Source organism: Neopelma chrysocephalum, unplaced genomic scaffold, assembly GCF_003984885.1.
Source record: "Neopelma chrysocephalum unplaced genomic scaffold, ASM398488v2 Primary Assembly neopelma1_96770, whole genome shotgun sequence".
NCBI classification, from domain to species: domain Eukaryota; kingdom Metazoa; phylum Chordata; class Aves; order Passeriformes; family Pipridae; genus Neopelma; species Neopelma chrysocephalum.
Window position 1 is genome coordinate 140,288 of NW_020925414.1, and position 23,024 is coordinate 163,311.

At 38.8% G+C, this 23,024-nt stretch overlaps 1 protein-coding gene across 2 annotated transcripts in view; it reads left to right on the plus strand.

Moving 5' to 3' along the window:
• ITGA2 (integrin subunit alpha 2) overlaps positions 1-23,024 on the plus strand; it is a 68,795-nt gene that overhangs the window by 41,626 nt on the left and 4,145 nt on the right. Inside the window, exons 12-29 of one of the 2 annotated variants that reach the window (XR_003538523.1) lie at positions 726-871; positions 1,570-1,713; positions 3,603-3,806; positions 4,563-4,699; positions 6,133-6,272; positions 7,246-7,397; positions 8,335-8,445; positions 9,010-9,092; positions 9,822-9,960; positions 11,602-11,694; positions 12,729-12,805; positions 12,899-12,982; positions 16,257-16,359; positions 17,155-17,265; positions 17,749-17,853; positions 18,172-18,285; positions 19,908-19,999; positions 20,447-20,536. Coding sequence is in view for 1 of the 2 variants with exons in the window: in XM_027709321.1 (XP_027565122.1) it covers positions 726-871; positions 1,570-1,713; positions 3,603-3,806; positions 4,563-4,699; positions 6,133-6,272; positions 7,246-7,397; positions 8,335-8,445; positions 9,010-9,092; positions 9,822-9,960; positions 11,602-11,694; positions 12,729-12,805; positions 12,899-12,982; positions 16,257-16,359; positions 17,155-17,265; positions 17,749-17,853; positions 18,172-18,285; positions 20,447-20,536 (2,033 nt within the window). In the remaining variant the exon portion in view is untranslated. The remainder of the gene's footprint in view (positions 1-725; positions 872-1,569; positions 1,714-3,602; positions 3,807-4,562; positions 4,700-6,132; positions 6,273-7,245; positions 7,398-8,334; positions 8,446-9,009; positions 9,093-9,821; positions 9,961-11,601; positions 11,695-12,728; positions 12,806-12,898; positions 12,983-16,256; positions 16,360-17,154; positions 17,266-17,748; positions 17,854-18,171; positions 18,286-19,907; positions 20,000-20,446; positions 20,537-23,024) is intronic. The other variant, XM_027709321.1, reaches the window with a different exon arrangement.

Consider the following 23,024-nt stretch of genomic DNA (forward strand, 5'->3'; position numbering starts at 1 on the left):
GCATTTTCTGTACAATCACTGGCATTTTGTTATTCAGTTTGACTATGGACTTTATACAGAATGATTTGGTTTTCTACTGTTAAAAACAAATTTGCTCTAATTAAACCACAGAAATGTGAGGTATGTACTAATGCTAGATTTATAGTGCTAGTACATGTTTAAAATATTTTCAGGTATTAAATGATGTTTCCTGAAAGCAAATAATGTTAGAATAATGGTAATGAGGATTAAAATGTTAAAAGAAGTTCAATCAACCCTTCAGCTGACAAGCTTATTAATATTGCCTGTTCTGTTCAGCTAAAGCACTGGGCTGTGGTTTGGTAAGCTGTGGGAAAATGCACTGCAAGCTTTGCAGAAGCTAGGTGTTCCTCCCTAGTTTGAAGGCTGGCTGTTTCTTTTTACTTCTTTTTTTCCAAAGATACTCTTTGTGCTTTTTTTTCCTATCCACTTCACTAGCATGACATTTCTGTGGTTTGTGTTTTACTGAATAGGCTAAAACACTCTATTCTGCAAACCTGTTTCAGCTTGATCTGTGTGTCGTTGTTCTGTCCAGAAGTATATTGCAAATTTTATGCGTATATGACTGTGTAACTTCCCATCTTGAAAGCATCATTCTCTGTGATTAACATAACAGACTGATTCATCTTCTGCCCTTTATGGATAACCAACTGATGAATTGTAATTAATGGTCTCTCACACATGTTAAATGTTGGCTTCCACCTCAGGTTATTCTGTTGCTGTTCTCTCAACTATGAGCTCCGTCTATTTTGTTGCTGGAGCACCAAGATCCAACTACACTGGCAGAGTGGTGGTTTATGATGTTGACAGTGATGGTAACATTGCAATTGTGCAGTCACAAAGAGGCGAGCAGGCAAGTATATTTTGGTCATGAATGCAGACTTTTAGGCATCTCTTTTTATTGACCCAGCAGTAAATTGTAATTCGTTTTGAAAATTCCACTTTCTTGCAAAGCATTTAGAATCCATTTTTCTCTGCCACTATACTATTTCAACAAGGTCAACTGTAACTCCTAAAGAGTATTTTAGGAAGTCAATCAGTTAGTGTTAAAAGATAATGTACAAAGCTAAATAATGTATCATTCTGTCAACAATTCTAATTGGGATATAGATACTCAGTGAACTCCACTCTGCCTGAGAAGTTGTGAAGTAGACAACATCAAAAGAGAGATCTGAAAACTCAATCTCTTTTTGTCTGTTTGGAGAAGAGCAGTGAGTTTGGTTTCATCTGTAAGACAAGTGTGAAAGTAGATCAAAGCTTGGGTAGGTTCATGTGCACAGATATAAAAAATATACTTCCCATAGCTTACTCTCTGTTGGCATTTGTATTGCCTAGTGGTAAAGCCATAGCAGCAGCTACTGGATAGAAACAGTGAACACATGGTAAAGATAAGATTCTTCAAACACTGGACTATGTTATATAGTAATTTCATTCATCAATTAATATAGTTACATAGTAGTTTCATTCAGTCATATTGGAATACTATTGGATGTAAATTTTCTGAGTCAGATGGGTCACATACAGTCATGACCCATTTATTACTGATTTCAGATTGGCTCCTACTTTGGCAGTGTGGTGTGTTCAGTGGACATCAACAGGGATTCTGTGACAGATGTGCTGCTTGTGGGTGCACCAATGTTTATGAATGACCTGAAGAAAGAAGAAGGAAGAGTGTACATGTTTTCTGTCACAAAGGTAACAATGGCTCAAGCTGGCATTGCCTAGGGCTAACTTCTTTCAAGGCAGACTGCCACATGCATGCTAAGAGGCCATTGGACTCTTCAGTATCTCTAAGTCACTTTCAGTGAATCCTTTCAAAGTGTTAGAAATATTTCAAGTGATATTTTTTCTAAGATGACACAGAGCATGTGCTTTTCCTGGGATGTCGCATAAGGGCAGGGGTGAATGGTTCAAAGCCTAACTCTTTAGAAGACCATGGGTGGAGGCCTTCCCAGTGCCACCTCACCTGTTGTGCTTTTCAGTAGCAGCTGCAGGCTTTCCCCAGAACTGCTTGTGCATGTAATCTGGGAATTAGCCTGATGGAACAGATCGAAGTGGAGCCAATAAGCAAGGCAGTAGCTAGCACTGTTAATGATCAGGGGCCTGCTTTCAGTGTCTCCCTGGTCCTGGTGTCAGGCATTGTGATAGGCGCTTTACACTAATAGAGCATGGGGTTGGCCATATCTCAAAAAAACCCAGCTCAAGGCTTTTGCTAATTAATTTGCCATTTGATTTTGGTAAATGTGTTCAACACCTGACAGTATTCCCAAAGCAGTTCTAAGAAATGCTCTTCTACCAGTTTTCTGCATTGTTTCATAGACTCTGATATTGGATGGTTATTATTACTCTTGTTGTCTCCTCTGTTCAGTGAAGCTGTGTTATTTGTCTCATGCCTGACTGACAGTGCTTTTTATTCAGACCTGTAGTAGGTGTTTTCAGAATATCTATATTAAACATCCTGAGCCCTCTGCCACTTTTGAACAGTCTTTCAATCACTGGATATCTGGATATGCAAAGTAAATTAATATTTGCCATCCATCAGAGAAAACAGACCATAGCCTCTTTACTAGGTAGATTTCAATCAGATAGAGAGGGAGGACCATCCTCTTCAGCAGCATCTCACAGTCAGACCATCCTGAAGCAACAGGAAACTACACTAGGGCAATTTCAAGGTCGATGCAGGAGCTGAAGGTGGTACTGCTGGTAGCTGACATTGGTCTTTGTGACTGTGGTATCAGACATGAAATATGGAAGAAAAGAAAAATGAAAGGTTTTTTTTCCTTGTCTTTTGAAAGCCAAATAAATTGGAAGACTATTTTACAACTTTTAGTTGTTGTCAAATGTTCAGTTTAAAATTATTTGGAAGTTAAGAATAATGAAGGATTTTTTAAAATTTTTTTTGAATAATGGGTTTTTGCAAGTTGTCCGTGTTGCGCAAGTAATACTTTTCTAGTCATGTTTAATAAATAACTTGGTTGATATTTCTAAAATTTTAAGCACAGTGAAATAACTGAGGTTAAAGGTGAAAACACTGTTGCCAGAGTTGCATTTAATCTAGTATAAATGGGATTATTTAACTATAAAGATCTCCAATCTTTCTTTCTTCATTGGCATTGGAGAGGTCAGGAGTTTACCATTTGGACACATGTTTTTTGCATTAGTTTAGTAAGGAAATTCCATTTCTGTTTCAAAGAATGATGTCCAGTTACATAATTTCCATTCCCTCTGCATAAAAACTGGTAATCCAAAACTGGAAACTGTATTTTTCAATGTATTGTGAAACTTTCAGAACAGTCAGATGAGGACAGCGAGAGCATTTAAGCTTCATACATATGGTTATATTTGCTGCTAGTACTTTGCATAGCATGCTTTGATTTTGCTGTGTAATTCTTGCCAGGACTTTGAGACATAATGCAAACTGAATGGGCAATACAATGGGGAAGGAATTCAGTGTTGAGCTGTCCAAGGGAAATGTACTGGAAAACAGACATAAAAAAACAATGCACATAGATACTGCTCCTACGTCTAATCTGGTGCAATGATAGCTGTGTTTTTCCTTTTTTCTTCTTTTTCAACTTTTAAAGAGAATTTTGGATCAACAAGAACTCTTGAAAGGTCCACAGGGGTCAGAAAATGCACGCTTTGGATCAGCGATTGCAGTGCTTGCAGACATTGATTTGGATGGCTTTAATGATGTTGTAATAGGTGCTCCACTGGAAAACCAAAACTCTGGAGCAATTTATATTTACAATGGATTTCAAAAGACTATACGTACCAAATATTCTCAGGTAAATAATTTTGCATAATAATCAGTGCCTTTAGATCTGCTAGAGGAAAAAGGAAGATTTTTCTATGGTTTAATTGGGTAGTGTTTCATCCTCTTAAAGGAGTACTGTTATTCTCATGGCTTATTTCAAGTTTTGTGCCTCTCCTTCCTTCAGCTATCATCATACCCATGTTGATGTTGTCATGCTTACAACTGAACCATACAGAGAAAAAGCATTTGCAAGATACTCTGTCTAAACCTCTTACCATTTTTGATATCTGAGACTGAAGTCAGCTGATTTCCTATTTGTTTTTGATACCCATTATTCACATTTTTAGGGTTGATATATAGCTATGAAGATTAGATAGATCCCAGCTCCCAGGGGAAGTCTTTCAATGATCTTTGTGTCTGCTATAATGGTAATAGCACTATCACTTTCCATGCAGACTTTCTGGTTGCAGGAAGTATTTTTTAGAAGTCCTCTTAAGCTTCACGTTCTTAAGAGTTGCTCAGTGTAGATGGAAGAAGTTTCCAGTAAGTACTGTCTGGCATACAGCAGTCAGCATACTACTCCCAAGATAGAAAAATCTAGTCCATTGTCTGCTCCAACAGAGGAGGAAGAAGTGCTAAAAAGCATCTGAGGAAACATCCACAATGCATTTTGTTTAAACAATACATTGTATATACAGGGAGTATCAGTGAAAATCTATTGCTTAGGCTGCTATCTACTGACTTAAGCATGCTTTGGCAAACTTGGTAACCAAACTCTCTTTCCTAGAAAATTTTAGGATCGGATTCTGCTTTTGGACAACAGCTCCAATTCTTTGGAAGATCAGTAGATGGCCATAGAGACTTAGATGACGATGACATAAGTGATGTATCAGTTGGTGCTGATGGAAATGTGGTTCTGCTATGGTTGGTAAACTCTTTTTAGAAAGGAAATGATTAATGATTCAGATACAAGTTGAACATTTAGTTAATTGAACAGGAAAATAAGCAAATGAAAAAGCTCTTTCATCCCATGTCTGCAGAACTAATGCACTTACTGCCTCATCTCTGCTATCTTACCTAGCTCAAAAAAGAGCATTAGACTAAATCTCTTTTAAGCATTTGTCATCAAAGCATCAAAAGCAAAGGCAGCACAGGGGGCAGACTCAGGGCATATGGGAGGAAGCCAGGTGGTAGAGCCTGCTGTGGGGACCTGACCAGGAATGGGAGAGCCAGGACACATCCCTGCCCACTGCTCCTGTGCAGACACTGGTCCAGAGGGAAGGGGCAGCAAGAGGGAATAGGGCTTGCTTGCGAGTAATGGTAACAGCAGGTTGTGTACTTCAGCAGTATAATTTTGATAGTTGAGCCTGAGACAGGTAAAACCACCTCCCACACAACCTGTATGACCTTTACTGACTGGTAGGCTGATATGGGGGAAACAGTTGTCTTTCAGGGTAAGGACAGAGAGCAGTAATAGAGAGTTGACCCTTATTTCTGTGAGAAACTCATTTTTATGGGCACATGGCCTTTGCCACAGCAATCTGAGTACTTTCACAAAATAAAATAGAAAGGTTTCACAAAACCCAAATCGTCTGCCTCCCTAAGTACTGAGAAGCTAAATTCAAATGGAGTTTCTGTTCCTGTCTGCTGCCTGTCTTCTCGCCTGAGGCTCCCCATTGTAAGAAAGCCATCACTGAATTGCTACTTCTTTCATAATGAAATAAGATAATTAAAAATGAATGGTCAGTTTAGACCTTTGTCCACTGCTACTGCTGCTGGGAATTTCATCGAAGAAAGTTATGGTCCTTGGAGTACCAGCATTTATTTAGATTTGATTAATGAGAATGCTCATTCTTCTGTCACTCTGGCATTTGGGCTGATTCATGAGTTTCACTTTTGATTAAAGTGTTTATTTTTACATGCAGGGTTCCTTTGAAACTGCTTTTCAAAATCTTGATTAATTAAATAAAAGTTTTTTTGAAAACTAAGGTTATTAAATAAATCGAAGAATTATCCTTTCTCACTTTCTCAGAGGAGCTCAGTAACTTCCCTAAAGGAACAAAATGTTACTTATTTGGAAAACAGGACAAGGGCTTCATTCTCTGATACCATAAGGGATTGAATAGAGCATTAAGATAAAGACATTGATTATCCCTTAATTTGACATGGTAAATTATTTATTATCATTACTGAAAGCTACTCTATAAAAAAATTCAAGTATATGCAAAGAAAATTAGTTTTACCAGTGCCATTAAAGGAAGTTTACATTGGGAACAAAAAAATCAATGCTGGCATTTACAGATAGTAATAGACAGTACTCTTGAAAACCCCATGTAACCCTTAAAAATATTTTTCAGGTCAAGAAGCATTGCAAATGTGTCCATAATTGCCTCATTTAAACCTGAGAAAATCAGTCTGCTGAACAAGAATACAGAAGTAACTGTCAAAATATGTTTTCAGGCTACATTTAGACCTGCTAAGAGAAATAATCAAGTGGGTAAGAGTATTTCAGTGACTTGTCTTATATTAATTTCCTCAGAAGTCCATTATTCAAATGAGAAGTGGAAAGTCTAAAGATATATTAGATTGAATGTCAGGAATGGCAAAATCAGTATAAAACTTAAGTGCCTGAGCAAGTGTTTTGAAGACCTACTTTCATGACTGGCTCCATAATCTTTCAAGAGTGGGGAATTAACAATATAAAGGAGAGCTGTATCTTTGCTGTTCAGCAATCCCCAGAAAATGTCATAAGTGAGAAGCAGGGTTTTTTCAGTCTGCTGGTTTCAACAGCAAACTGCAGACTTTTCTACTCTATTCAGAAAAAAAAATGTTTTCCATAACTCAGTGCAGTTGTCAGTGCGGGGAAGCTCTTGTTTTCAGAGGACAGGGAATATTTCTTAAGACCAGCAGTGGCCTCTCATGAAGCTATTAAATTAAACCTCACAGATAGCACCAGTTGGACTGCTTCAGTGCTATGTATAGTGCCTTTAGGAACTCAGGATTGTGAACTATAAAATAACGATGAACTTCCAGCAGCATATTAGTCATAACATGGAGAGAAGATGGCAGAAATTATTATGTGATTGAGGAGAAAATGCAGATTCTTTATAGTCTTCTCAAAGTTCAGCGATATTGTTGCAAGGCCCCTTTATCTAGAGTAATCCTGGCCCTGCTGACTGGCTTCTTGCCTGAGCTGTAGGCTCAGACATCTGTAGTGGCGACTGGATTGATTGCCATTTAATGTGCTCTCTGTGGATCAGAACTTATATCAGGATCTAAACCTGTTTGACTGCTTTGGAAAACACAAGAGAAAGTGTTTTCATTTTGAGACTGGTCTGCGTTTAGCAAGCTATGAAAAAAGTGAAATATTTAAAGTGGTTTAAAAAGCCTGGTCATTATAATATTCAGCATAGTAATGAGATCACAGGCAATTGTACTCAGCAAAAAATGTACTGTTATTCTTCTTGTAGCTATAAAGTACAATGTAACATTGGATGCAGATCTCCAGTCCTCCAGAGTGACTTCTAGAGGGTTTTTCAAAGAAAATAATGAAAGGTACATGCAGAGGGATCTTGTGGTACGTCATGAAGAGAATTGTGTTCATGAAGTCTTCAGTGTACAGGTAAGTGCAATTGCAAGCAGTCTTGCATAACAAAAGTGATCAGAGGAAGACATTGATTAATTTTTTGTCTGCAAGGTGAATTTCATGCATGGTGTACACAGTTATTTATGTTTCCCAAATTGTCCCAACTGAAAAATACTTAGTAAGATTATGATTTTGTAAAAACTAATAACTGTCAAATTCAGTACAGATTTTTAGGATAGATTAAGAACTCTTATTCACCTCTGGCGTAACACACAGCCCATAGTCCATAATTTCAACAATATTTCAGGAAGACTTCTAGTGCATTTTAGCCCAAGGTATACACAAGGAATAAAACAAAAATAAGCAGGTCTCCATCTTTTTCTAGAACCAAAGATCAAACACAGTCCTGAGAGTTGCATAAGCCTCACTGCGTGATGCTAGGTCAGGTGGGGGACTTCAATTCCTGCTTTGCTTTACAAGTACCTTTGACTTGTTGATCACATTTAGTGCCCTGTGAAACCATGAGCCACAGGGCTAGAAGATTATTCGTCCAGTAGTAAGAAAAAGAGGAAACATGCAGTATATGGTGTTTTAGTGTCACTTAGGCCCAGCTGCTCTCTGTGATGGTAAGGCAGAGTGGAGTAGGAATTTGACTTCTGCAGCCACATGAGAATGAATGATGGCTTTTGAGGACCAGCTCCTACAGCCGCAGATAATATGCATGTTCTTTAGCCCCAGAAGTGACTTTGATGTATGGAGTCATGGAAATGGCACTGAAAACTGTTGGAATAGAGGAGCCCACACTGGGCAATTTCGTAAAATTATTTTCATCAAGAAATAAAGCTTTAAACTGTTGTTTCTTCTTGTTTAGAGGAAGTATGATTTTACTACACATTCTCAATTTACAATAGAATTGCCAGTTTTACCCTGTTTTCTGTGGTGACAGCTATCATCTGAACCATGTGTTTTACAGGAACCTTCGGATGCAGTGAATTCACTTAGTTTGCGCGTTGACATTGGCGTTGCAAATCCTGCCTCCAGCCCTGTCCTTGATATATCTTCTCCTTCATCTGTGGCCTATAGTGTAAGTATGCAGACTTACTGTTGAGAAATGCATGACTATATATATCCATGAAACACCAAAAAGAGGTACATGCAAGTGAAAACTTTTATTCTAGTTAAGTCACATTTGGAGGTGTCCTCTGATTCCTTTTATACCTTTGCCTGCATTACACGAGCTTGATCGCACACACAGACATCAGCCACCTTTGCATAACGTGCATGTTGGTTCAGCCGTGTCACTGTTGATGTAAACTTTTAGTTAATGGCAGATTCATTCTTTTAAGTCAGTTTATCCTACAATAAAAGAGTACAAAACAGAGAGTTGGGACTAATTTGATTACATCACCTTCGTTGTGGGTTAACAATAACCTGTCTGTAACTATTCTTCTGGATCTGTTGACATGTAGCATAACATTGCTCAGTGTTAACTTGTTCATGTGTCAAGAATTTTTAATGTCCTTCAGAGCTATTTTCTTATTTGCACACCAAGAATATGCTTTACTTCGAAGGTGTTTGCCCTCTAGTGTCTGCAGATAATGTTAAAAGTTGAGCCCTGTCATTAAGGAAATGCTTTTGCTTTTCCTAGATTCCTTTTGTTAAAGACTGTGGTGAAGATGAACTTTGTATCTGTGATCTTGATCTGAATGTTCAGCGGAAGGCAGAGGATGGGTAAGAGCTGAATCAGTGGAATTGCTAGGGTGCAGTATTAGGTTTTCACCAGTCAGTTTGTCTGTAGGCTTTGGATCAATTTCTAGATGAAAGCGCCTTTCTAGTTCAATATCTACTTAGAAATAGCGGGGATAAAAATGGCATTTTTATCTAAATCTAAACAAGGAAAAAGAAGTAAGATAGGAACACAAATATAGAACTAGGACTCTTGTCAGCTTAGACCAGCCCAAGTATTGGTACCTTAGAGATGAGGATGCAGTGAGTATTCAGAAGAATTGCGTCCAACTGGCTGCTTTTGGGAAAGGGAGCACGATGGGAGAGCAGCGAGGATCCTGCAGTGGGCTATGCAGGACAGCACATATTCCAAGTCCATATGTACAGTACACAGAGACAGGGTTACCTCTTCCTGGAGCTGCTGTCCATGTCTGCTGCCCACTTTGCCCACCTTCCCACCAGGGTAGAGCCCTTGAAAATTCAGCAAAGTGACTTTGACCATACAAAGTCAAGGTCTTGCACTTTAAGAAGACACTATCTTCATTTGGTTATAGGGAACAGCAATACAGAATTTCTTATGCCAGTGGGTTTAGAAAGGAGAGCATCTAACTGCATAGCGTGTAGGAAATGTCTTGCTATGCTTGTTATTTGTTGTTGACTACAGGCAACACATATTCCTCATCCACAGCTGTTCTAGTATCTCTGTTTACAACAGTGGACTTTATTTTCCAACAGCAAACAGTTTGTTGTTAGCAGCAAAAACAGAAGACTAACGTTCAACGTGAAATTGAGAAATAAAAAAGAAAATGCATATAACACCAGAATCCAGGCTACATTTTCAGACAACTTGTTTTTTGCTTCATCGTCTTTACCGGTGCGTGATACCCAACCTCACTGTTTCCCTTATTGCCCCTGATTTTTGAGGTTCTCAAAGAAATTTTTTATTTTCTTTCTAGTAGTGCCTATGCCAGGAAAAAGTGTGTGTGCAAACCTCTCTCCCAAATTTATTTTCTTGGATACCAAAATTATTCCCTCAGCATATCAGTTTCTTTAGGTCAAGGAGAAATACTGCCAACTCAGCATAAAAGTTGGCAATTTGTTGAGTTTGACCTCACCTCAATATTTCAGTCATCTTTTCCTCACTTTAGGCCTTGGCACCCACATCTTCTGTGTAACTCTCAGCAACATGCCTGATGCAGTTGCTGTGCCACAGGGAATTTGTATTTGATAAATCAGTCATGCATCATCCTTATGATGCTTCCTTAAAAGCACAGACTTTGGATTTAGAAATAGTGTTACTGCCAAGGCCATGTGTTCCAGCTAGACAGTTAATCAGACTGATATGATTGCTAAACCAGAAGCTCTTTTTCTAACAATTTTGCCTCAGAAAAGGGGAAAGAGAGGAATTATACATACTATTTTGGGGAAAGGAGTATATCTGTAATCACAATTGTTTCTCCCAAACAATTCGTGAAGGATGAAATGCAGACTTCAGTGCTTGGCTTATGTGCTCAGGCTGCTACTGGAGAGGTGGGGTGAAATCCAGAGCAATCCCTATACTGATGGGAGAGGAAGGATAGCATTCATCACTGCCCAAGAGCAGCATTATTCTGAACAATGAACTGGCAGAAATACTACACACAGCACTGAGGGTGCTCCTCTACCTCCCCATCCTGTTGCGCAGCAAAATTGCTCATGCCACTCCTGCCAAAAGACCACACTGGAGCTAGGATTTTCTTTTGCTTTAAAAGCCCATTTGCTTAGAAGTACTTCAGCCTGCAAGTGAAGCTTTGACCAAAAATGTGTCTGCTTCAAAGCAGGAAGAAAAGCATAAGCTGAGCATGTATGGGTCTTGTTTTGGGTTTTGTTTTGAGGGGGTTTTTTGTAGCACAATTCATGAATGGTAAATGTCTGCTAGAAATGCTTTTTTACAGAAGACTTAATGTACATTTTAATGAATTCTTTTTAAAGGGTTGATAACTGGCTATGGTCTATGAGTTTTATATAAGAATGATGACATGCTAGATATTCTGCAAAGTAGTAAACAAACTCTTAAGTATTGTAGATTTTCCAACAGCAAGTATGATAGAATTGCCCTTTGCACACTAACTTCTACACTGAAGGTACTTAACTAGCTCTAGGGTTGTGTAAATATGTCTGTAAAAGTTCAGTAAAAATTCTGCAAAAAAGTGCTGTAGAGGTTAATGCTGGAGGTGACCTGTACACTCTAGCCTGTATTCCTTCTTCAAAGCCCAGCACAAACTTCTAACAAGATCATTACAGCTCACAAGGAATTGCATGGGACTGGTCCTTGTCCCGCCTTTCTCCTGCCTTTTTTCCTGGCTCTGCCTATGCCCCACTCATTTGCTGCATCTCGAGGAATTACTGCCATAACACCTATTTTCATTACTCTTTAGTATAGTAACTGTGCTGTTGAAGATACAGACTAGGAACTGCCTCTCTGCTTTATCCAAACCTGATATTATGATGATGTTTGTGCCTGTTTTCTCTGCAGAGTGATGGGACTGAAGTCTCGTGTCAAACAGGAACAGCACAAAGTACAGTCGTTTGCCAAACAAGCTATCCTGTTTTCAGAACAGGACAACAGGTATAGCTAGCATGTTTACATAACCTTGAATGATATCCAAAACCTTTTTAATTGTTGTTTTCTCCTAAATCTGCATTTACTGCTGATGAAGATTTCTTAGATTTGACAACAGGGGCATTAGAAGAAGCAAACTAAGGGTTAAACTTTTGTGACTCCCTGTCAGATGAAAGGAGAAAAAGGCTCTCAAAGCACATTTGTTACAAGCCACAGCTTTCAAATGCTGCTGCAGCAAGGTAACTTTTGGACGGTGAAGGCTGGGGGCAGCGAAGCATAGAGCATCATGTGCAGGCTCCTGAGAACTGAGCACAGTTCCCATCAAATCCCTCCTACAGCTTGAACCTGGGGTAACTCCCTCACCTGCTCTGTGAATCTCATCTCTCCAAGAAAGCAGTATTGCTCTGAGAGATGGATGGCCCACACAGCCCTAGGATAGATCGTATATCTTTTTTTCATATATACCATAAACCTCCATGGTTTTATGAAACTCGTGGTTTTATGGAATCTCTTATTACTCAAGGGCAGAAGAGAAACAGGGTTCTAGCCTCTAACACAATCAACTGGAGCAACAAGAAACTTGCTAGAAAGAATAGAAACATGATATTCTGTGGTAGGGAATGCAGAATTATATTAAAAAATTGCATATAAAAAGTTAAGTTTGTTCTGAATTTTTAATGGAATTGGTCAAAGTGGACCTGCTGGAACAAATGGAAGAAAAGAGTGAACACAAGCTTGTGTCAGTGCTAGAGTTTAAAAGCGTGTAATTGAAGGAATCCTGAACACTTTTTGTTGCAGATTGTAGCGAGTTGTACACAATTTTAAAATGCAAATAGTCATGTTTATGTAAGATGCCAACTTGTAGGGGAACACAAGAACAAATCAACTCTGGAGTAGTAAGACATTACTGAAATATTACAGAGAATTCAGATACAGAGAGAGTTCTAGATTGTTGCACATGTGAATAATTATGGCGCTATTGGGAAGGCCTTTGGATGTTGCACCATCAACTCAGTATGTGTTCCTTGTCTCTTCCATAGGTATCTTTTGATATTAGCTTTGATTTTAACCTTAAAAGTCTTCAGAATGTGGCAGACATAAGCTTTTGTGCATTGAGGTAAAGTATATAATCATATGAAAGCAAGTTAGGTATTAATACTCTATTTGTATAAAACAGTATTATAACACTTAAATGTCTTTTGATGAACAGCGAAAGTAAGGAACAGCAAGAATTGGACAACCAGGTCATCTTATCAATTCCTTTGCGATATGATGCAGAAATTCACTTCACAAGGTATGCTGAATAACGTAAAGAGTAACTGTCATATTTTCAAGGTACTTGAATACAGTAACAGTCTTGCAAAGCCACTGAAAATATACTGAAAATTTTGGGGTTTTGTTTTGGAAGTCATAAGAAATTCCGACTTCATCAGTAGTAGCAGATCTGTATGTCCTTCCAACAACATGTAAAAAATTATGGAAGTTGTGGATCCATGTTTACCTCTGGATAATTGTTACAGATGCTCTCATGAATGGAATTGGTATAAAAGCCAAACAGTGCTTCTGGTTTTGATAATATAAATAATATAAAAAGTATTTACTGTATAATAAGATTGGGCCTCTGGGCTCAAATGTAATGACATTGGATCAAACCAGGAGTTAAAGTGATCAAAACTAAACAGAAGAACAACAGCAAAAGGAAAAATATGCTCCAACCCAAACTCTCAGCAAAGGAGAGGAAGAAAAAAAGAAAAAACCTATGGACAACTCTGCTGAACCAAGGCCAAAAATATAAACTTTTTAGCAGTTTGAGATAACGATTTGAACTCAAATCTGAAGTGTATATGGCAGATTCTCCCTTGCTACAGCTGCACTGGCATCAGGAGCCATACACCTTGTTTTCCCATGCACCTTACCCGACTCCGGCTCACACATACTCCTTCCCTGCCCGGTGCCAGCCCTTTCCCCTCCCTGCAGAAGGCAAGTTGGGGCTGTTGCAAGAGGGATCATTCACCCTGGGAAGGGTGATGTTTAAGGAGAGGCAGCTGAGTGGGCAGGGGGAGAGAGACCAACAGAAATCCCCCTAAGACTGATCTTTATATTGTGCCCTTGAAACCTCTTATCTTGGGCCTTGGAAAGCCCTCGTGACTGGGGATGCACTCAAGCAATAATTAGTCTGTTCCAAAAAAGAATCATTTCAGTTACAGTCTAACTTACATTAGAACTGAAACAAAAATACACTGGTTTGACTCTCGTATCAAAGTAGGATAGTTACTTTTCATCACAGAAAATACTTATTTATCTTTCCCAAGTACTGAATTTCTAGGATAAACTACATGCAGTTATATTTGATGCAATTGGTCACCAATTTTTGGTGGAAAAATGCTTTTTCATCCCAAAGCATTCCAAAACTAGTAAATGCAAACTGATAGAAAATAAAGAATAGTTATTCAAAGAATGACAGAAATTTGACAAAGAGAAAACTGCTTAAAAATGCACAGCAACAATGGATTCAGGAAACTAATATTCAAAGATCACCATAGCTATGAGAACTGTTGGCTGCTGTGTAGGATGACCTGAGCTGGAATAGGAACTACAGCATAGAAGATAAGTGTTATAACTTGGTTTGCAGAAGCAGTTTCGGAATATTGGAGGCTAGCTGACTTGGTGCACCAGTTCTAGAGTCATGCAGAATTTTTGAGATTATTTCAATTGCAGAAAAGCATTTGAGTCAGCAGTGCAAGTTATTTCAACTCCCTGAGAAAGTTGCATGAGACCATATCAGAAGCAGAATGTTTGTTAATAAAGGTAGCAGAGGCACAGAGACAGCAGGATCATCTAGGGACTAACATAGCAACTTAGGCAGCTTCTTAGGAAATTCAGATGGTGTAAACTTGAATAAGCAAGTTTAATTAGCTGAGAAATATGAACTAAAATGCAGTGCTTCCGAAGCAAGTTTAATTAGCTGAGAAATATGAACTAAAATGCAGTGCTTCCGAAGAGGCAAGGAATGAAGTCTATAAAAGGAAAAAACAGGGGGTTGAATTCAGGTGCATCTCCTGAGTATGAGAAAATGCAATTTCATGTGCAAATAAAGGCATGAAGGAATCCCTACTGCTAGAAAAGGATTAGTTATTTTGGAGATAATCAATCTAAAAGAACTAAATGAAATACATATTAAGCCCTAGTATAATTTACACTCTTTGGCTTAGGAAGTATTTACCTGGAACTAATTAAAGGCAGATATTATAGCTGAGGAGCAATACCTTAAAATACAAAGGTTGAGAAAAAATTGTTTTGCTGAAGTGAAGCCTTTTTACGGATAATCTCCAGAGTTTCTAGGAGAAGATGTAGGAATAAGTCTTATCACTGACTCCTGCAAGGACAAAGACGTTGACACTGTGCATCTTAGAAAGACTGGTGTCTTCAGTAACAAGGAAGCAGAAAATGTGTTGTGGGTTTTCCTTGGAGTCCCTGTGAGGAGGTCCTTCAAGTTAAGAGCCTGTGGGAGGAAGTATGGAGAATCAAAAAGGATCCACAGTGTCACATGGAGGACCATAACTGATCAGGAAGCACCTCATTGAGACTGCACACGTGTTAATTTGGGACTGTAGGTGCAGATGTTACCCAGATTAAACATGGAGAGCAGCACTGATAAAGAGGAGGGATTTGCAGCTTGTGTTACAGGAAGAGTTGATGTAAGAGTTTTGTTAGCCCCTAATTCATGTTAACTCACCTGCCAGCTTGCTTTTTGACTGCCTCCTAAGAAAAGCTAATAATGAAGAGCAGATGCAGTTCTGGAATGATTCAGCAGAGGAGCTGCTCACAGGTAGCAGGCATGTGGATGTGATGTATTGCACAGGGGGGGATGCTTTCATTGTCTTTGAGCATGGTTCCAACTGGCTGAGCTCCCTGAGCACCCACAGGCCCTCGCACCGTGTCCTTCTGTTGCACACATGTAATTCCATGCTTTGATGGGCTGAAACCACCCTCATGTTACTTTGCAAATTTTGGATTTTAAGTGTCGTAAGTACTAAAGAAAGTGACCCAGAGAGGACTGAGGGCTTTGCGATATGTATAATGTACACAAGCAAGGTGATATGTGTTTACACACACAAGCAGTGTGAAAACAAGCTTGCCTGTGGTCTATGACATTAAGGTCCAGGATCTCCCTCAGAGTCTGTTAGTATTTGCCATTATAAGTGTATCCAGGGACCATTAAGGGAGCCCTTTCTGAGGAAGGAGGCAACTGCAAGGCTGAAAGTTGCAGTTTGTGTCCAGGAAAGGAGCTTTGCAGTATTGCACTGAAACACTACAGGGTCCAGAAGCCTGAGCAGAGCCTGTGCCCCCCGCAGCTCTCCTGTCTTACCTTTACATGCTTGCTCCCGCTCTGGGCTTCAGCGCACTGTGTATTTTCTTCACCAACTTTGTAAAATTCAAACAGCAGTACAAGTGACCGATTTTTCCTCTGACTGTACTTCTGACCTGTTTCACAAAGGCATATCCAGTAACATACTTTTCAAAGCAGCTGCCAAATTGAAATGTATTGTTTTTTGGTTGTTAACTAGGTTTGCCAACATCAACTTTTATGAAGTATACTCTGGTCATAACATTCCTTCCACTGTGAATAATTTTGAAGATATTGGCCCCACATTCAACTTCTCAGTTAAGGTTAGTAAATGTATTTGGTTCTGGTTCGAGAAGTTGCCTTAGCTCCCTCTGTAGCCTGCTCCCAAAACCTAGTTGAAAAAACACTCCTGATTTTGAGGCTTTTGAATAGGTCAAATAAGAAAAAAGATTGTAAATAGATGGGGAATAAATGCTTGGAGTCTTCATAAGGTTAAGGATGACATTTGCAATTACTGCACAAGTAGAATGGGGGGGGGATTGGTCTAAGTTTACATACTTAGAAGATGGTTAATGCTTAACTTTAGGCCAACTTAGACTGTTTTTTCACAGTCTTCTGCCAACTTGATATAGGAAAACAAGTCTTTGCAGGCTGGAACTTTGAAACTTGAAGTCTGGCGAGGGTTAAGTACTCAAACCAGTTGCAAGAACTAGCCAAATCACAGCACTTATTACATAACTCAGAAAAAACTTAGATCCAAGTATGCAACGTGGAAGAAACTTAAATTATGTTCCATTTACATTCCTGTAACTGCTGCTCCAAAGGACTAAATAGGCCTATTGGCTGTGGTAGAATATTTGCTTTTCAAAACATATTCCATGCAGTTAATATGAGCTTTGCTAAGGAAACAGGAACCTGAAGCTATACTGTACACTTTCTGCTTTACTAGTCACATAATTTAACTACTATTGTAGAGTCTTAGTACAAAAAATATTGATGCAAAAGGAGTCCAGTTCTTCCATACTCATCCGTGACTTCTGATTTTCTTGCTATATGAAATAATTTATGCATATGTAAGCATAGCTACCTGAATTAACTCTGAGTTATTTGCTTTGCAGGTAACAACAGGAAGTATTCCAGTAAAGATTGCATCCGTAAAAATCTATCTTCCAGAACTGACCAGTAAAGACAACCCACTGATGTACCTAACTACGGTCACCACAGATCAGGTGTAGAACCGAACTGTGTTTTGGGGGCTAACCAGTACTATAAACATTATTATCTCCCTTCACAGAATCCATGCCCTTTCTCCTTGTCCCTTCCTCATAGAGGAGGACCATGATGTGATCAGTATACTAGCCTGTTACTTGGCAGAGGTGGTTACATCCCCAGCTGAGTTTTTGAGTGATTCTGGATCTTTTCAGTTTGGTCTTTCTACAAGTTCCTGAAAAAGTTATCCTAAAAATGGAATTTTTAGATCAGGATGAACCCTTCAGGTCCATCTAAAGGAAAACAAAAATCACCTTAAAAGCCATTTAATTCTGACCAGAACTACATACAGTCACTCTTAAGTTTCCTAAAGAATTCAGTGTTACATAATTCAGTTCAAGCCTTTCACAGCTGCCATCTCATCCCAGAAGTGTATATTGTTAAGATGACTATAAAGTCCTGAGTATGATGTTATCCAGTCTCATTTCTGCCATCTTTCCTAGGCCAGAGGTGTTACTTGTGAAGCTCAGATAAATCCACTGCAAATAGGGAAAAGACCTTATTCTCCATCTTTCACAAAAGAGAACTTCAGAACTTCCAGAGAACTGGTGAGTAAGACTCTGGCCTGCAGGAAGCAGGACAGGGACGCAGAGCTGATCCTCATGAGTCCATTGCTGTACTTGTGAGGAAAGCTGTGATGGGGTGGCATTCCACATTTACAGTGCAGGAGTTCAGCCTATGGATGTTTTCACACATACTACATCTGCTTTAGATAGAAGTAAAAGTGCACATTCTTCACAGCCTGCAAGCACTTAATTTGTAGGCACAGAATGGCAAAGGGAAAAAAAGTCTGGATGTTAAAAGAATATTTTTTAAAATGTGTTTTAATGCATGTTCTTGCCTCTTCTTGCTTTTTCCCCTGGAAGAACTGTAAGAATGTGAAGTGCAGTGCCATCACATGCAAACTGGAAGACATCATGCTGAAGGGAGAGTACTTTGTGAACGTGTCCACCCAAATCTGGAATGGAACCTTTGCTACTGTGAGTATCAGCTGCATCTTTATGAGGGATGCAATATTCAAAGTATTTCTGAACTCCTAATAATATTAAAAGTTCAGTAAAGAGACCCTACAATCTAGAATGACCTTTCTTTACTTTCCATTGCTCTAGGTGTTTTTCCAGATTGAAAACTGGAATCTAAAAGTAAAGTAGTGAGGCTGCATAATGGAGCTGATAAAACTTCAGTCCAGCACACAGTCTAAGAAAGTGCTGTGATAATGCAACCTTAATAGCTGAAAAAAACATTTCCTACATCTGTTAAATTCATTCAGGGGTAACTGCAGTTTCCACAAAACTCATCATAGGAGAGAAGAGTACAATATCATCATAGCCTGTCAAGAAATGGTGCTTTGAGCTTTTGAACATCATAGCCTACATAGTGATCATTTAAAGTCATATCAAAATTCATTGTTAGTGCTGCCAGTTTTATTTGTTATAGAAATTGTGGAAAACTTTTTAATTGATTTTTTTTCTTTTTATTAGAGCAGATGACAAAGAAACAGTCCAAGAGACCTACAGGATGCTTAAAAATATCTATCAATAATATCTTGGCTTTCCCATTTTAAATCACCATTGTGTCCTTTAGGATATAACTCATTCTGAGTTAACAGACTTTTGAAGTTAGGCCATGTTTGTTTCTTAGCTAGGCAACCAACCAAACAGTCTTGGAGACCTGGGTTTGCCTAAAGCATCAGGAACATGACGCAGTCTCCTTAGTTTGTCTGGCAAGTCCTGTGGCAGGTATTGACATTTAACAGCAGGGCTGTTGTCAGCATTCAGCTCTTGAAAGGAAAAGGTCAGGTTGATATTGTAAAGTGCATTGTGCAAGTGTGCAACAAAAAGAGTCTGTCTGTCTTTAAAGTTTGTATTTTTCAAATCATCTGGGTCAAGACCATTTGTTAGTGCTGTCAGGTACAGAGAGGGGGGAGACCTGAACAAAAGGTTGCTACCCTCACAAGACAGTGAGTGGAAATTATTTGTTTACTACTGGCTGATGGGAAGGAAAAAACTTATGCCACAGTTTTCCTTGCATTTCCCATTTTTAATTTTCTGTTTGGTTGTCAAAGTTCACTTCATATAATCTTGAAAGCACTCACTCAGTAATGCACATCATTAGGCTTTTTATTTAGTGGCAATGAGCCATTGTCCAAGAAGGGCATAGTGAACTTGCCAGTACCTGCTAAGCAAAGAAAAGATGTGTTTAGGAATTGAGGTTCCTTGAGTAACACTAAGGTGGGTTTCTAAACTTTTAGGTGTGCAGAACAGACCATCTGGGCAGATGGCCACAGTGCAGAGGTTCAATAACTTATGGGGCAGGGACGGTCCATTCAGTGTGTGTGAGCTGCTGCAGACCCACAATTGCCCGTGTTTCCTGTGTCAAGCCCGTGGTACCTGCCCGTGCCACAGAGGAATGGCTGAGGAGGCAAGTGTACCTGTGCTCCCACGAACCTGAGGCCATTCCTGGTGCTATAGGAGAAGAGCAGCAGTGAGCTGTCAGTGTCTCCTTTCCTCCCAGTACATCCACGAAGGGAAGTGGGGTCTGGCACAAGGTCCCTTTTCAAATGGGAACTGGCTTAAGATTTTTGTCATCTTCTCTGTTTAAGCTGAGAGAGCCATGTCAGGATTTGAGAAGTGAAGAGAAACACACAGTGATAGGAAAAAAATAAATGGGGAAAAACAGGAGCATTGGATAGAGGTGAGGGGGGGAAGTAAAAGAACATCCAGTTTCCATTTCTTTCAAAGGCCAGAGATTTATTCCCATCTGTCTTTTGTTGCTGTCTCCCTTTCTCACTGTTATTTTTCCTCATCTCTTCCCTGCTAGCAGCAGTGACAGCTTTGAAATAACTATAAAAAGGGTTATATAAACAATTCCTTCTGTTTTTCTTGAACTGTATGTTAAAGAAAGAAAAAAAACCAGTTCCCCAGTGTCATTGCTAAGTGTGGATTACTGATATATTATTACTTTGATATATGTGTTAGCTAGGGACAAATAAAAAGAGCATTTTAATATTCTTATTACTACGATTTTTTTTCTGGTTCTGAAGTCTTCATTTCAAAACAAGAGAATCATCTTAGGATGTCTACATTCTAAATGATTTGCCTTATAACAGAGCTTTACAGTTGTTTTAATCTTTTCTTTCAGTTAACTTTCCAAACGTTACAACTCTCTGTAGAAGCAAAAATTGATACACATAACCCTGAGTTATTTATAACTGGAGAGAATACCCTAACTGTAAGTGACAGATAAGTATATGTTTTCAACTTCTCTTTTACTGTATTAAAGTGATAATTTTAATTTTCAGTGTCTTTTAGGAGTACACAGCAATTTGATTGTGTAGAACTAATGTATATTTCTGACTATATAAAACCTCCCTTAAGTTACTAAAATGTTTTCATTTCAGCCAATTGCTATATAAACCAGACCTAGTTAAAACCTGCAGGTCTCAAATAGATTGTAGAGCTATCAGAAAAAGTCAGTTAGAAATTTCTGAAATCCATATAGCTTCCTATTTATGAAAGGATCAAAATTTGGACTTCTTTCTGCAATGGACTTAATTGTTGTAGATAAATGAGCTCTGGAAAACACGTTTGCAAATGTGATTTGTAGTGTTACTTAGTTCTGTAAGCATATATGGTTTGATGTTTCTAGACAAATGTTTGGCACAGGTCTCCAGAAAATATACGTAATTTCATTAGTAAAACAGTGTAGAATATTTTTAGCATTTGGAATGGCTGTCATATGGACAATGTGGACACAGCTAATCTCAAGAGAAGTCTCCAAGCCACTGCTTTATTAGTACAGAATTCTTCTCTTGGGTTTTCCATGTGCTATATACAAACATAGAAAACACTTAAAGAATACAGTAGCACTGTGGTACTGTTGTAATAAAAAAGGATACCTAATTCTCTTGGTCTGTCTTGAGAGGAACACCTTTCCATTTGCAGTACTATGTTAAGATATCTTTTTACAGGATTTAGTAGCCTGTTTTATCCATAAAGATAATCAAGGCCATCAAAGACCAAAGTACAAATTAGTAAATGAGTCAACTCTCTGTGAGAATGTGTAGCATAGACCATTCAAAGACAAGGGAGGATTCAATTAAATATGTCAAAAGGCAGTTAATGATTGATCTGTCTCACTGTGGTGATAAGACCATAATCCAGTACCATTTCTAGTCATTGGTTTCTCATAGATCACACCATATCTTGTGAAGAACCTCTAAATAAACTTGTGATCAGGAAAACCTCCAGTGCCTGAAGAGCAAAGGAAATATGTATGGAAATATGTTCTGTAAATAATGCCCTGTTTTTGCAGAAAAATTACATACCAGTATTGTAAGTGTTCTGAGTGCTTCGGCTTTGTGGCATGGTGTTATTTCTTTTAGGAGATGAAACTCATTCATACATAATGCAAATATTCCAGGTAATTGCACAGGCTTTTTAGGTACCTCATAAACCATGTATTACTAATTATTTTTCCACACCTGGAGCATGATACTATCAAATTTACGTTACCAGCAGTTCTGTTGGCCATTTCAGGAGAACAAGAATTTAATTATTTGAATGACAGTTGACAAATAAAAGTTAATTCATCAGCCAGCCATTGATACATATGCAGCTGGGACTTTTACAACTTTGAGCCAGTGGCTGAACAGGCCCTGAAAGTTATCCACAGGTTCCTAAGAAACACCATGACTTTTGACAAGGCTTACAGCCTGATCCTTACTCAAAAGCCTCTTGCTCTGTGAGAAGTCTTGATAAATGTGCCAAGACTGTGGAGGTACGTTCTCTCTAGGGCACACAGTTTGACACTTCAATCATGGAGTCACTACCCAGCACTGTATATACTTCTTGTCAGGCCAACAGAGGTACCCAGTCTGCCCTTCACACTGCCTTGGGAACAACACAGTGCAGAAGGAATCTTATTTCCCTACTGACCTTGTTAATTTAGATGGGCATGCTAGAATTCATCTAACTTAATATCTACATTAGTCATCCACATTAGAGTTAGCCATTCTATAAACCCAAATCCATAGAAATGAAATTTCTGAAATGAAATTCATCTCATCTTATAGATGATCCTGAAAATAAGTAGAGTGAATTAGGCCCTAAGAGAGCCTATCCTCCTTTAGAAGTCAAGTAACCATACTGTAGGCATAATAGTAGATGAGGTAAATCCCAGTCATGGTGTCTTATTGACCACAGTTTAATTTCAGGCAAGGTAATTTTTTCTTAGGCATCAATTTTCCTTTCCAACAGTGCCACTGCACTGTTAATCTACTGGAGAAAGCATTACTAGGCAAACTGCACATACATATGAAATTGGCTTTTTAGATTGGATGAGCTGGGTTGTTGTTTAGCCAAATGAATGAATGTTGCCTTGTGATGCTATATGGGGAAGCTGCTTAGGTATTTTTGCATAAAAGCTTTCAGATTTTTTCCAAGTTGGAAAGAACTGCCAGTTGGACATGAACCTGCTAGAATCATCATTACGCACATTTGGCTAGCAAATACACAAAGCCAGCCTCAGTGAAGTGAATACACATAGCCACACCTAGCACAACACTGGAGCCTTCCAGCAGAAATTGCTTAAATCACTGAGATGTCATTCCAGTGCAAGTTTCCCAGAAAGCTTAAGATTAAATTACACCAGACAAATGCACCGGACAAGCAACCCAGAGAAAGTAAACCAGTGTGACTTATTTTATCACGTTTCAGGA